Here is a 14,395-nt window from a genome sequence, read left to right on the forward strand (position 1 = left end):
CCCCCCTCTAAAAACGATCTCGGGAGAGACACTGCCAAACCGTGTGAATCAACGTACCTTCCTCCTGATTACATCTGAGGCATACAGGGGAGGTAATCAACCCCGCCCTCCATAAATGCATGCATGTGTAGCAGACCCCATGTAGGTATTTAAACTGAACCCAGTGCAGGCGCAGGCGCACCGCTATGGCCACTCCTTGTGGGGCTGCCAGGGCCTTCATTATTGTTACTGTAAGTCTAATTAATTTAACTGAAGCCTACACCCCTCCTTCAACATTAAATGCATTAAAGTGCTTGGTGTATGGCTCCCCTGTCTAGGTTTGATGGCTCCCCAGAGAGCCACGGCGCACAGTTTGGGAACTACTGCCTTAGGTATTAAGAATCACAGAGTCTCGCTCCCTGGCCACAATCGTTTCACATTGGAAATGTGGGTCTGAGCACAAGGTCTGCCACACTTTGTACACTGAGTTACTTTATACTCCACGATTTCTTAAGATTTCTTTAGAGCCTAATCCAGCAGCACAAGATATAGCACAACATACAAGATGTTGCATGGATCCATTTGTGAGAGCACACTTGCAGAGACAAACTGGTGGTGTAAGTCCACGAGGCAGGAATGGGAGCACCTCTCCCCACGGTTTTCAGAGCTAAGAAACAGGAGGAGACAAAGTTGATCTATGCATTAAAGGAGGGGGGTTCATCAAAATGTACTCCAAGGCATTTAACTGGGAAATAAATTAGCAGAGGGACCGCCTTATCCTCGGGCCACAAGGAAATATCACTTCTATATTTTTTTGCTTGGTTTGAGCACCAGCTCACTTTTATTAGGGTAAATGTGAGAAAGTTAATGGTCATCCTTTCGTGCATGCAGTGGTGGAAGGAGGAATCAGGAATAAAATACATTTGGCCCAGATAAATATTGACTTATTAAAGAAATTTGATTAAAGGCCAATAACAAATCAAATACCAATTTTGAAAAAGAAAGTAACCATACTAGAGAGGATAAATATATTATTTCCAACACTTTTGATAGTGATTAAGAGGTCAATTCAGAAAGACATGTATGATTATTTGAATTAGTACCCTTGTAATGCTACTGCACATACGGATAAATGCTTTCTTGAATTGGCCCCAATACATCTAACAAAGGAATATTCAGGGATCATTCATATACGGTTAGTACAATAGAACGGACTTTCGTCTTTTTACACTTTTATTCATAGGAAGTTGGACATTTCATTTGCCCCCTATGTTGTTTTTGTGTAGAGTGAGGTATGCAGACCCACGAGTCACTGCATGCTGTGCACCTGCTCTGTGTTCTTGGCATCCTGCCTTCTCCACACCTGATTTATTTTGCAGAAAGTTGTTCTCTTTATCCGACGCGTTTAGATAATAAAAGTACCACTAATATGTAACTAAAAATTATCAAAATGTATCTCAAATTGCTGACTCAAAGGACTCTAACAAGTGTACCACGTACAAAGCAGAAGAACACAATCCTTCTCAAACATGGCGACTAATATTAGCAGATGTGTATACAGTCTGGGTTCCCACTCCATGTTTTCCAACTTCCACAACTATTAATCTTTTGCATCAATCTTTTATTCCCAGCCACAATAGCGTCTTCCCATTTTTCAGTTTTCTCTGATAAGGTAATTTACAGGAAGTGCCCCTTGAAAATATTACCTTGGTCCCAACACACCTTAGAAGTGCCTATCGCTCATAGACTCTTAGGCTTGGATGTCGCGCCACATCATTGAGGTGACTTCAAGTTTTGTTAGGAAATGTTCTAAGAAATCAGAGGAGTTGTATTAAAAGGTGAAATACTGGGTTGGCATCTATGGATGCATATGTAAGGATGTATGTGTATATATAACATTTGTAAGCTTTTGTATCGAATGTTTCCTAGTGGTTTTCAAAACCCCTACTTCACAAAAGAGAGCCTTAACTGTGTATTATTTTACAAAAATTCACATTGCTGAATTCATTTGCAGGATATTTAGATTTCGTAATAGAAAAACCTCCCTTGGAACAATCTGCAAACAACTTTACAGGATTTTAACAAAAGTGACTTACTTGGTTGCCCAGTCTCGTGCAGATTCGTCAAGCATAGCCAAAGTTATTAATTAAAGCATGAGTTAACCATGATTACATAATAACACTGCCACCTCGCAGGCTTCTCCAATGAGTAGCTCCTGAGCTCCTGAGATCTACCTGTAAGTAGCTCTCCTGTGTGCAGCCCAATCTACTAAATTAGAAACGTTTGCTGCTTTGATTTACTGTATATATTCTGTGTAACAATGGCATTATGAAATGTAATTCTTGATAATGAATAAAACAAAAAACGTTTGCTTGGTTGAATAATATACATATACCAAAATTGAGTATGTAATCAATAGGAATATATGTTTGCTTTGAGAACTCCTAAGCTGATATTTGTAGAATAATAGATGAATTTCCAAATGTATTTAAAGATGATATTTGAGTGATAAATCATGTGACATTGGAGAGATGTTTTACAAATGTTATTTCCTTAGTGCCAGAGTCATTGTACCTATGGCTGTTATTTTTTATGCATGTAGAGGCATCCCATATTGACTAAGCCTGTTTTACATTTCCACTGGCAACCATTCCTGATGCATTGAGGTGATCTCTGCTGGTAATCTTGCATATGGTCACCAGTAATGTTATCTTGTCTTTTATGGTCCCTTTTACAACTCTAATAATAAAAGTAGCTCTCAAGAAGTTTTATTGGACATAGTAGGTCTTATTACAGAAAAATTTGGAGACCCCTGCTCTAGTTTATACAAGATGAGTAAAGACCCACATTTATATGCCGTATTTTGTATAAGTGGTTTCATGCAAACGAGAAGTCCTTGGCTGCTTACTGGACCCAAGTCAAGTGAGCTATTTACAGCTAGTTCTGGTGGTTCTTCCAATAGCACCAACCATGATGTGGGTTCTGATTTCTCTTACCCCATTATAAATATGGGCCTACATTTCCCAGAGGACTAGCTTAAAGTCACATCATGACATGGGCCCAGTTGATAACTTTGGTTCCAATGAAGACTTTTTTAACTGAGGGTAATTACATTTCTGCTTATATACTTTAAATGTGCGAACGCTCTTCTGTCATTTCATTATTATTCCAGAATTACCTTTTACCATCACTTTCTCTTTTCATTTGACAGTCCAAAATGCACTGGGGACCGTACCTTCAATTCTGGGCTGTGAGGATTGCAACCGCCTCCTTTTTCAGTAAGTACAGAAATTACGTTTGTGTTACAAGGCGCTTGCCAATGTACCATACTAACTAACAATGTAACTTTCCACTTGCTCCATGTCACCGGGAACCACACATTTTGGTTCTGGGCTTTTGTTTAACATTTTATGCTTTCTGGAAGTCTCTGGAAATTGTGTCCAATACCCTCCAAAGGTTAGGGGGTGTTTGTTTTCCCTCGTCATATTTGGAATGAGCTCCTGACTAAAGTAAATCTCTGACCATTTCCAGAGTGGGAAAGGGACAAAGACAAGTTTGTAAATGCTCACAAATTGACATGCTATTGAATATTCACAAACTCGTAAGGCTGAAGTAACCCTTGCATAGAGTTTACAGTTGTGACAGTCCTCAGTTGTGTATATGCTACAGGAGCAACCTGTGGACCCAAATGGAAAAGGGTTATAGTAGAAATGGGTAATAACAGTGTCCAAGTCAGTATCCATTAGAAAAAATGCCACAAGGATCATCCCTTATTCCCACCCTGTACAACATTCTACTTGAACCCCCCTCACAGATGTCATCGTATTTCATGGACTCAACATAATCTCCTACACAGACGACACTCAACTGATCCTCTTGCTCACCTCCAACGTCAAAACCAACTTCTACAACGCCATGATTAACTTTGCCAAATGGATGAGAGACAACTGCCTCCAACTCAACCCCAACAAAACTGAGATACTGATCTTCAGGAAGAACACCTCCTCATGGGACCACAGCTGGTGGCCCGAAGAACTCGGACCCACACCGACCAATCCTGTAGGCAACCTCTGCATCATCCTCGGCATCCAAATGACCATGAACCGACAGGTTAATGCAGTTGCCTCCTCCTGCTTCCTCACACTTTGCATACTGCGCAGAATCATCAGATGGATCCCAACCAACAGCAGAAAGACTGTCACTCAGGCCCTCAACACCAGCCACCTTGACTACTGCAACACCCTCTATGCCAACATCTCCACTTAGCTCCTCACAAGACTCCAGACCATAGAATATGCTGCAGCCAGACTTATCCTGGACCTTCCCAAACGATTTTGGATCACTGCCCACTTGAAAGCCCTCCACTGGCTCCTCATCCAGAAAAGATACCAGTTCAAGATCCTTACGCACGCCTACAAAGCCCTCCATGACCCAGGACCTTCCTACCTCAACCATAGATTGAACTTCCACAACCAGCTAGACACTTGCGCTCTCACAGACACACCCAGCCTTTGTTGCATCTGCGGCTGCTCCTTTTCCTACATCGCTGCCAAGAATTGGAACACCCCCAAGCTCCATACTGCCCCTCTCTGGCAGACTTCAGAAAGAGATTAACGACCTGGCTCTTCAATAGAGACAGAGCTCCCAGATACCTCTAGGGGTGACAGTGTTGCGCTTTACAAATGCTGTTTGATTGATTGACTAATGTAATCTTGTCTGATGTGGTCACTGTTGCACAATAATATTAGTATCTCGGGAAAATGTTCATTAGACATAAGTAGCTCTTAGTACAGAAAAGGTTGGAGACCCGGTTTTAGTCAGCAAAGCATAAAATTATGACACAGGGCTTCTTACAGTTTCCATAGTTTTTAATTTCTGAAATAAATTATCACTTTGCTCATCTTTTTTTAATAAAGGTTCTTTTTTATTTGCATTTTATTTAATCAACCACCAGGCATTATTGATTGTGCTTCAACATCACACATTAAGCTAAATAGTTATAACTATCCAGCATATTAGTTTCCCACATCTACCACGTCACATGTCAGGCATCAGTTTTTTATCACGTGGGTTTTCTTTATCAAGCCTTGTTTCAACAATGATTTAATTATACTCCGTCCAGTTTCTCCAGATTGTGGCACATTTTTAGGACATCCCTGAGATTTATAGATGGGGATCTCTAATGTCATGCAGTAGCCAATACCCTGTGTCCCTCAAGCACTGGTGTTTTTGTGAGTTGTCAGTTTTGTGTTGTCTCTTTTTCTGACAACCAAACCGGTGTGGATCAGTGGCAGGTTAAATCGGGCAGTGTGATGAGCACAATTTTAGTGGTGTGTTGGTTTACGTATTGACATTATTTCAGCTGTGCTTCTGAATGTTGTTCCCCATTTGACTCTTACTCAAATATGATTATTGCCCGAAAAAGTGGCCATAACATGCCCCTGAAGCCCTCCAGCAAATTTTAGTAGCTTTTCCCTGAGGGTGTGGTGCTTATCAGACACATTGGAATCAAGATCAGCCGAAGCACCTGTTTGAACCAGGCAAGCAGCCACACCCAAGAAGAGTTTGCAGTACCCATTTATACGAAACACACTCCCTAAATATTCACAAGAGGAATAAATATAGAGAAAAGTTAATAACTTCTGTTTTGCATTCGATTTGAGCGAACAACAGAGTTGGACGAGATGCTCATCCTTGCAGAGCAGCTCGTCAGTAGTAAAGTGCTGTGGCCTACATCCATATGCGAATCTCACCTTACTGTCAAAAACACATGTTCAATTATCTATAAACTAGCATCCATTCCCAGAACAACCTTCTGTGCTCTAGCTGTACTTTTCAAAAGTATCACCTGTCTTGCAGTTCTTACTTTTTCGCAAACAGTTTTGCAAATTACAATAAAGTTTCCTTCCTTCTGATTGTCTAAAGTCGAAGGGGGTGGGGGCATCTTTATTTCCCAGTTATCTTTCCATGTCTTTTTTTCTACATATGTTAAACATAAAACTCTCTGCTTGCTTTTACTCTGTTAATGAAAAACCCATATGTTTTCTCAGCCTTGCACTCTTTCTCTCAGAACAGGTTCTGTCAGTTCATAATAGGTTGAATGCCAAGCATAGCCTGCTGGATTTAATTGCTGTTTTTGTGCTCTTTTCTTGTCTTGTGCACACAGCTTCATGCAACTAGATATCCAATCTCATTGTTTCCCTGACACCCAATACACTGAGATTGTTCTGGGTAAGCTAACTACTCTACTCTGATTCTAACTGCACCTACGCACTTCTTAGCGCTATATCTACAAAAGTGCCCATATAATTATTCATGTATTTATTTATTTATTTAATCATGTATTCATTTCATGTATATGTAATGTTGAATGGCCATTTTGGAAAACTGTGTGAGATTGTCTTATCAGTTGAACATGTTGTCTTGAGAAGCTGTGGGTTCTTTTGGGTTTGGGATGCTATTGTGCTTCTGGGAAAACCTGCAATTATTGAAAACATGATAGGGATTTTGGGTATGTTTGCCCCAACATACTTACAAGGCAAAAAGCTAAGAGATTAGAACACTTGTTTGATAATTGCTGAGTTATAATACGAAAGCCCAGAACATCAAAACATGGTGTCAAAAACCCTTGTGGAGAAACTGGCACAACTTTGAATCGAATGCATATAAAATCTTGTCTTCAAAGTTAAATCTACCATCAAAAGGATATTGATAGGCCAAGCCAAAAATGCCCTAAAAAGCTCTTCAAGATGTGAAGGAATTCACTCTCCTCAAACCAGGGATTACCAATGAACTATCCAAGGGTGGATAGGTCATTGGTAACCCCTGGTTTGAGTGTTGAGGAGTTATCAACATTCCTCATAGAGATGGTGAAGATATAGAAGTCTTCCTCACTCAGACTATGAAAACTGAAGCCAACAATGGCATCCCACAAAATGTCAAAGCCATTTCATCCTCCTTCAGACAGGTAAACCTGGCAGCCCTGCTGAAGACGGTGGGCCAACTAAACACTCTTCCCACTTCACTGAATCTGTCTCACAGCACCTTTAAAGGAAATAAGCTTGTTTGTGACACCTTAGTTGATCAACACGAGCAACTCTTCTTTATCAGAAGGAACCATTCAAGCTTCAGATCAAGTAATCTTTGTGGGGTCCCTAATCTTCCATTCCTACCCAACGTCCTAGAAAGTTCAGTGACGGACGAGCTCAAAGACTTTATTGAGGAAAACAACCTACTCAATAATCCTTAGTTAGGTTTCATGTCAGGATGCAGCATGGAGACTGCAGTTCTGAAAATAGTTCACAACACCCTTTGCATCCATGGTAAAGGTGACTTCTGGCTAATTGTCCTAGTTCACCTATTAGCAGTTGTTAATACCTGAACAATGCCACTTTCATGAAAATACTTAATGAGAGAGTACTCAGCTGGGTCTCATCATACTTCGAAAACCAGAATCAGTATATAAACATGGGCTGCGTTCCTTCTTATCACTAAACAATCCAGAAAGGGACCTTAAAAGGTTCTATTCCGTGACCTGCCTGTTTTAGCCTTTCCATAGAACATCTAGCCTTCATACTCAGCTGCTATCACATCTCATTCCACCTTTATGCAGATAATAACCCAGCCAGCTCTGTCCAAAAGTCTTCTCTCCTAGTAATGTTGCATGGCCAAAGCCTTGATGATCTGCAAACTGGATAGCATAATACCACCTAAAGCCTAACCCACATAAAAGAGGTTTCCCTGTTATGTGCGCTGCAATGCTGTCTGAAAATAGAGACATGGCTGTAATCACTTGTAGTATTAAACTGTAAACCTCAATCATGAAACCTACCAAATCCATTAGTTTCCACTTTTGCAAAGACTTTAACATTGAAGAAAACATCAATACAATGAGAAAGGGCACAACTGGAACTCTGACTCCGCTGTGGAATGAAACCCTCTTTTTTGAATCCAGATATTAAGCTGGCTATAAAGTCTCTTATAATGCACAGACTGGTCCAGATTAACTCGTTTTATTGACTAATTTCCAAATTGCATCTGATCCATCGTAGGGCAGCCCTTGATGCAGTGACTAGGCTGGCCTCATGCTCAACAAACTTTGATTACATCTCACCACAACATGTCTGTCTGAACTGGCACCCCATAAGAGTGACAAGCATCTTTAAATTTGCCAGCATCCCACATAAAGCCATATTTTTGGAAGGATCCAATTTCCTTGACCAGAAACTGAACAAATCCATCAGAGCAGGGTCATACTCCTAGTTGAGACCCCAGGATTTAAAAATACAAACACTGTGTGCCAGTTCTTCTTGAAAAGTGCTGCAGGGTGTGGAACTTCATCCCAGCTGACATCAGAAAAAGTCCATCATTTCCTATCATTAAAGGAGAGATGAACATTCTGCTTTTTCAGAAACAGTTCAGCTGTGTAAGCCATGTCTCTCTGAAAGAATTTCGTAGAACAGTTACTGTATTTTTGGCATTATTTTTATATTTCATTATATCAAAAATAGATATATTTTTTCCATTTTTACAACTGATCCTATATTTAGGTTTGCTATATTCTGTTGCATTATATTACTATTCCGTATACTAGATGTTTTACATTGGATTGTATAAAACTGTTCATCATCAAAGTTTGTGGCCACCCATTGGGACTTACCAACCCAAAACAAAATATATATAATTCATTAATATATAAATTAGTAAATACATTTCATTAGTTGTTTCTGTGTAGAATGGAAAATGCAAAACTCTCATGTGGGGACATTGTGCAATATTGCTTCAGTAAAGGAACACACGATCAACTTATATTGGGCTGAGAGACCCCACTCCTCCATCTTTATTTGACATAATACAGGAATGGAAACTTGGTGACCCCGTTCAGTGCTAGGATAGACCTGCCGCAAGTGGTTTGCAAACACATACTTTACTTGCTGTTTTTGTGAGAACGTCATAATGCTTGACGAATGGAGGTGCTTTGCAGAAGTCTAATATATAAAGCCAGTAGACTTACTTGGTTAATAATTGAAATACATATTAGTTGTAAATAAATAAATAGCTGATAGAAACCATGGTAGTCAAGCCATACTCTTTGTATTCATTACATGTTCTTTTGTTTCCATTATTGTGAAATTAGCCTGTGAATTCCTTGGTGGAAAGCTAGCAACGCTCTTTGGACTGAATGTGCCCAAGTATCAGTACGCAGTAGATGAACACAGCAGGAGACAAGCTGAGGTATGAGGAGGTTTAAAGACTTTCTAAATGTAACTTATTTATCTAGTATTAAAAGCTATCCACTCACTGATGTAAATGTGACACCGCTCAAGTGGTGGACCCATTACTTTGCCATACTGTGTAAAACAAAAGCTTCTTTCACCACTTCTATTAGCTGTGGTTAAGTAAGCCTGGTTCCCTCCTTGACCACGCCTCTCATTCTTTCTCTGCTTTGCCATTGGCCGAAAGGTTCTTGAGGCTTCCGAATGCTATAGATGATGGAATTCCTTAAGCACTTTAAAAAAGCGTATGTTTGGAAACTGTTGTGTTTTTAAAACTGCATATTTATAATAAAAAAAATTAAACCCTTTTTAATGTCACTGTTCTGTACAAAAATTATATTTAACCAGTAAATGGGTATGTGTCTGCTATTACTAAATGCTGTTTGAGTGTTTTCACACCTAACAGAGGAGGCCAAAACAAAAAAAAGATGAGTGAAGGAAATGTCTGTGTTTTTTCAATTGTTTTCTTTTGCACAATTTTCATTCAGGGGAGCGACGATGAAGATGGACAAGTCATTGCACAGTCCCAAATGTCACCGAGTCTGGCAGAACAACAGCTCTTGGAAACACATGGAGTGGAGTATGGGTCTATTCCTCTGACAGACAGAGCAGTGCTGCCCCTCGCGAATAATGTGTCGAACATCAATGAAATCGAGGGAGAAGGATATCATAGCATCTCAGACACTGATGCAAAATGAAAAATTGCCTTTCTGTTTGTTCATGATTCAATTTTGGAAAATCACTGGCCAATGAAAACTGAAGTTTTACGACTTAAAAGACTTAAAAAGACTAAAAATCCTAATATCTTTGCAATGAACAGTGACGTCTGCGGTCCCGCCGGATAATCCTTGAAAGCACGGCTCTGAGGCTTTGAATTGCTCATGCTTTGTATTCTCAAGTGGGCAAACTCCACAGGTCCACCCTCTTCCATTGAGTGTTGCCATTGTGAGATCTGTGGAACATTTTTTCAGTGTCCAAACAGGTAAAGTACATGTGTAGGTCCTAGACATCACCACCTTTATAAGAGAATGTTCTTTTTAGGAGCGAATTAGAAAGTTTAGTTAGCTTGTAAAATAAGTAAGTCGATTATCTGTATTCACTGGAGATACCGTTGTTTAACCTGAAGGTTTAAGAGTTGAATCCAAGCTGCTTAACTCAGCCTCTCATTCTTCTGAATTTAACAAAATGAGCACTATTCATTTTGCTAATAGGAGGAACTGTTACTTAGTGTAGTACATGGTTATTGTCAGAAAGTGATCTATGAATTAACATTTCTGTAGCATTGTTTGCAAAGCTTAAAGGCAAAGCATTGAATGAGAATAAGTCTGTTTTATGTACAAATGTCTTCAGTAAATGTCTGGTTGCTGGAGACCTCTCCATGCCTTCTTCCAGTGGTCATTTGCAAGTTCGAAGGACGGCAAGGCAAGTACAACCTTCCTTCCTTTCACGGTTGCTGAATTGATTGCCATTAAATTGAGTCGATGTATCTCCCCAAAGTGAGAATTCCTGATCTAGCCTACACGCACAGTGTTTTTACTCTGCATTCATCAGTTGGTGGGTTTGGTTCTGCCTCCAGTGCCCTATCCATATAGAAAAGTATTAATACAAAAGAAGTCCTGAGTACATTCCTCTTCATTTGTGGCCCATCAGTGTTGCTATTGTTTCTTTTCGTTAACCAATCATTAATAGCACAAATAAAAAGACCTTCTAATATATCTTACATTAAGCAATACAAATATTTGTTTTCATATTCCTAGAAATAAGGATCCGACCTTACACAGCTCTTTCACTCTGCCCCTCCACAGAAAGTATCCCAATGTTTCATAAATCATATTGCAGTCATTAGCAGCATGTAGGATTGTTAAGATTTTGAAAATGTAAAGCTACTTGGATGGTCCCACCATTTGAATACTTACCAAAGAATTAAACTTTAATGGCACCATCTCCATCTCTTAAATCTTTCTTTACATTCCTCCAACACTGGTTAATATTAAAAAGCAGTACTCGTGAGATCTCAATTGGATTTTAATTAGATTTTAAAATACCTTGTCATTGAGAGCTAGACGCGCTCTGGTACGGTTCCCGGTCTGTGAATTCTCTGGGTGACCTTTGTCCTGCTTCATTGTGTAAGAACTCAAAATATGTTTTTGAAATGAATAACCTCAACTACAAAATATGTGGGTATAAGTAGACTCCTTTGTATTTTAATAACCTGTATTGCAGAAACCTAATCTAGACGGTTACCTGACAAAAAGATGGGGATATTTGGTTCCCCTGCCCAATCAGCCAGGTTACAACCTAAACTGTTATATCCAAAGAAGTGAATCTAAACATACAGAACCAGTGAAGAACACAGGTTGTCATAGTAATGTACACCAACAATATCTATGTAATATAAATTGTAGATTATAAAGTGAATAACTTGCTGTAGCTGAATAGTCTAGGGCATTACCATCAAATATCATGCACAGACTCCTAAACGCACAATATCTGCAAAAAAGCTCAGCCAAACCATAACACACCCACCACAGGAGGCACACAAGCCTATAAGTGGAGACTGTAGAGTACTTTGTATACAGACTATGTCCAAGCTATATCATTATCATGCAAATATGCTCTTATCGTAGCTTGAGGGCAGTGTCTGGTTTGTAGTATGTTTCATTTAAATTATATATTTCTGAACATTTCAATCTATTTCCTAACTTTCCTATTGTTATTTGGAGTTTAACGGAGTACTTTTTGAAGTTCATATTTCAGTACTACCAATACAAATTCGAAGTTTAAATAGTAGCGACTATAATATAGTAAAGAGGAGTCATTCTAGAGATATTTAACTCACACTGCACAATAAAATAGATGCCCTTCTAATGTAGTATCTGCTGCACTACTGCAAATATATTTTGACACCATGTCTAGCATGTATTGAATCAGAGTAAATTAATTTACAAAAGTAATTTTATATAGCTGTATGCTATAGAGTACAACTGAAGAATATAACCAAACAAAGTTACTTGTGTTTTATTGCAGCTTGTCACAGTCCGTCAACTGTGTGCAAATACAAGGCATACAAAAATTAGAGATCGAGATATGTACAGTGACTAGTTTCAAAATACTGTTAGCCCTGAGGTAAGCATCACATGAATGTTTAGATTATCATTAAAGCACATCTTAAGACTTTTAATAGTATATGGAGTTGGTGTTAGGTGAATTTTAAGCAGAATAATGTGTTGATTTGTCACTTTCTCAATCACCTTTCTTCTTGATCCTTGACCAGTGCTCATAAATGCCTCAGGAATATACCTTTTCCGCCGTGAAAAGTAGCAGCCAACAATTATGTAGTTATCTGATAATGTTATGAGCCCTGAAAGATGTTTTAGCTTTAAAGTTTTTAAAACTGTACTTTTTACTTGGATAATACGGTATTTCCGTGTACTTTTTCCCACAGTAATGTGTGTTATTTGTGTGAGTTGTATTTACGTACATTGAGCCTGATTCACAAAGGTAAACTTATACTTTTGTGTATGTTACAGTTGTTTGCTTTTCACAATGGGACTTACGAGTGAAATCGTTAAGAGCACGGAGTCTCCGCACACAAAAAGATAGGTATTTTTATGTCCGGAGACGCCGCACTCATAAAGATACTATTCGTAAATCCCTTTGTGAATAGCAAACAATCATAAACTTACACAAAAGTGTACATTTATCGTTGTGAATTATGACCTTTATGTTTTTGTTCTGTTCATGTTTATCTGTGGTACCAATGTACATTTGAGTATCAGGATAGACAGTGATCTCAAAAGTATTTTGATCCAGAATAGCTAATTCTGCATTCACATTCGGAGAGTTGTTGCTCTAATTAAAAGGCCAACAATTGGGACTGTTAAGGTGAATGGTTCTTGACCTGTAGTACGTGAACCCCTGGGGGTTCAGGAAGCCTACTCAGGTGCCTGTTTAGAAAATGAAATAGTAGCAGATTAATAAAGAATATATATAAAACAATTAAAATGCTTTGTAAATGGAAAGAAATATAAATTGTTGGCTAAAAAGTAACTTGGAATTTCTTAGCTTAATGCGTGAGAGTAGCCCAAGTAGAGCAAACAGTTGTATGGTTGATTGGTGGCTTCAGTTGAAGCACTAGTTTGTGCCAACAAATACGAGAGCATGCATTAGAAGAAAGAAAGAAAAACAAATATGCGTAATTTAGCATTGTTTCATGTTTGGGAAATAAAACCAAATTTTGAAAAGCTCCAGTCATCCCATTAAAATGTTGGCTTTCATAGTTGTTTGTGAATTAAATAAATCTTAATTTGTGTATTTATTTGATGTATACTTGTTTTGAAATTCAAACAATAGAACTTACTTATGCTGGTGTCCCCAAATTCTAGAAGTGACATAGGAGATGTGCGTATGTGGGTCGGGGGGGAATTCGAAAAGGTTAAGAACCACTGGTTTAAGCCACTTTTTGAAACGTAACTCCTACCATGCACTGATATAAGGAATTTCTGGAGATAGCATTTGGTACCTACTTTTCCGGTGTTAATCTATGATAAACATTTCATAATTGTACAGTTAATTTTTGCTTGCTTATTAAAATATTCATATTTAAATGTAGTGTGCTTCTCATTTTGCCGTTGCTCTTTTAACACTCTGCAACCAACATGGCATTCCATGCCATTTTCGTTGGCGGAACAAGCAAATTGCTATCCAAGGATATCCCATAGAAGTTCCTTTTTTGGATGAAGCACAAGGTCAGATCAAAGCCATTGCCTACAGGGGGGTTTAGTTTGGATGGCTGCAGGGGGCCCCTGAAGTGAGGAGTGTGGTCATGGTGAATCTGGAGTATGGTAACCTGAATATGGGGAATCATGGTTTGGGTCTCTTTTTAATGTATCGGAAAGATATGTACAACATATAAATCATAATGATATGTACAACATCTGGATGGATTCCTTGGCAAATTTCCGCATAATACTCAATTACAGTACAGAAATGCATGGGAAAGCTCTTCTTGCTTTTAGGGGAGCGCCCATATTTAAGTTGTTAAAAGTAGAATGTGCCGATATGGAGATGTCTTAGAGCTGTTCCCTGTTCTTCAGCCATGTATGTGGTAGTTCTATAGCTCAAATCTAACCAAAAGGCAG

The 14,395-nt window shown here is 38.9% G+C and overlaps 1 protein-coding gene across 1 annotated transcript in view; it reads left to right on the forward strand.

Moving 5' to 3' along the window:
- The window catches only part of FAM177B (family with sequence similarity 177 member B), a 108,574-nt gene extending 94,713 nt beyond the window's left edge, over positions 1-13,861 (forward strand). The window contains exons 3-5 of the mRNA XM_086927947.1: positions 3,191-3,257; positions 9,116-9,213; positions 9,743-13,861. Coding sequence (XP_086784073.1) covers positions 3,191-3,257; positions 9,116-9,213; positions 9,743-9,952 — 375 coding nt within the window. The 3' untranslated portion in view covers positions 9,953-13,861. The remainder of the gene's footprint in view (positions 1-3,190; positions 3,258-9,115; positions 9,214-9,742) is intronic.
- The last annotated feature ends 534 nt before the right edge of the window (positions 13,862-14,395 follow it).

The sequence above is a fragment of the Lissotriton vulgaris genome, chromosome 6, assembly GCF_964263255.1.
Source record: "Lissotriton vulgaris chromosome 6, aLisVul1.2, whole genome shotgun sequence".
Lineage (NCBI taxonomy): Eukaryota > Metazoa > Chordata > Amphibia > Caudata > Salamandridae > Lissotriton > Lissotriton vulgaris.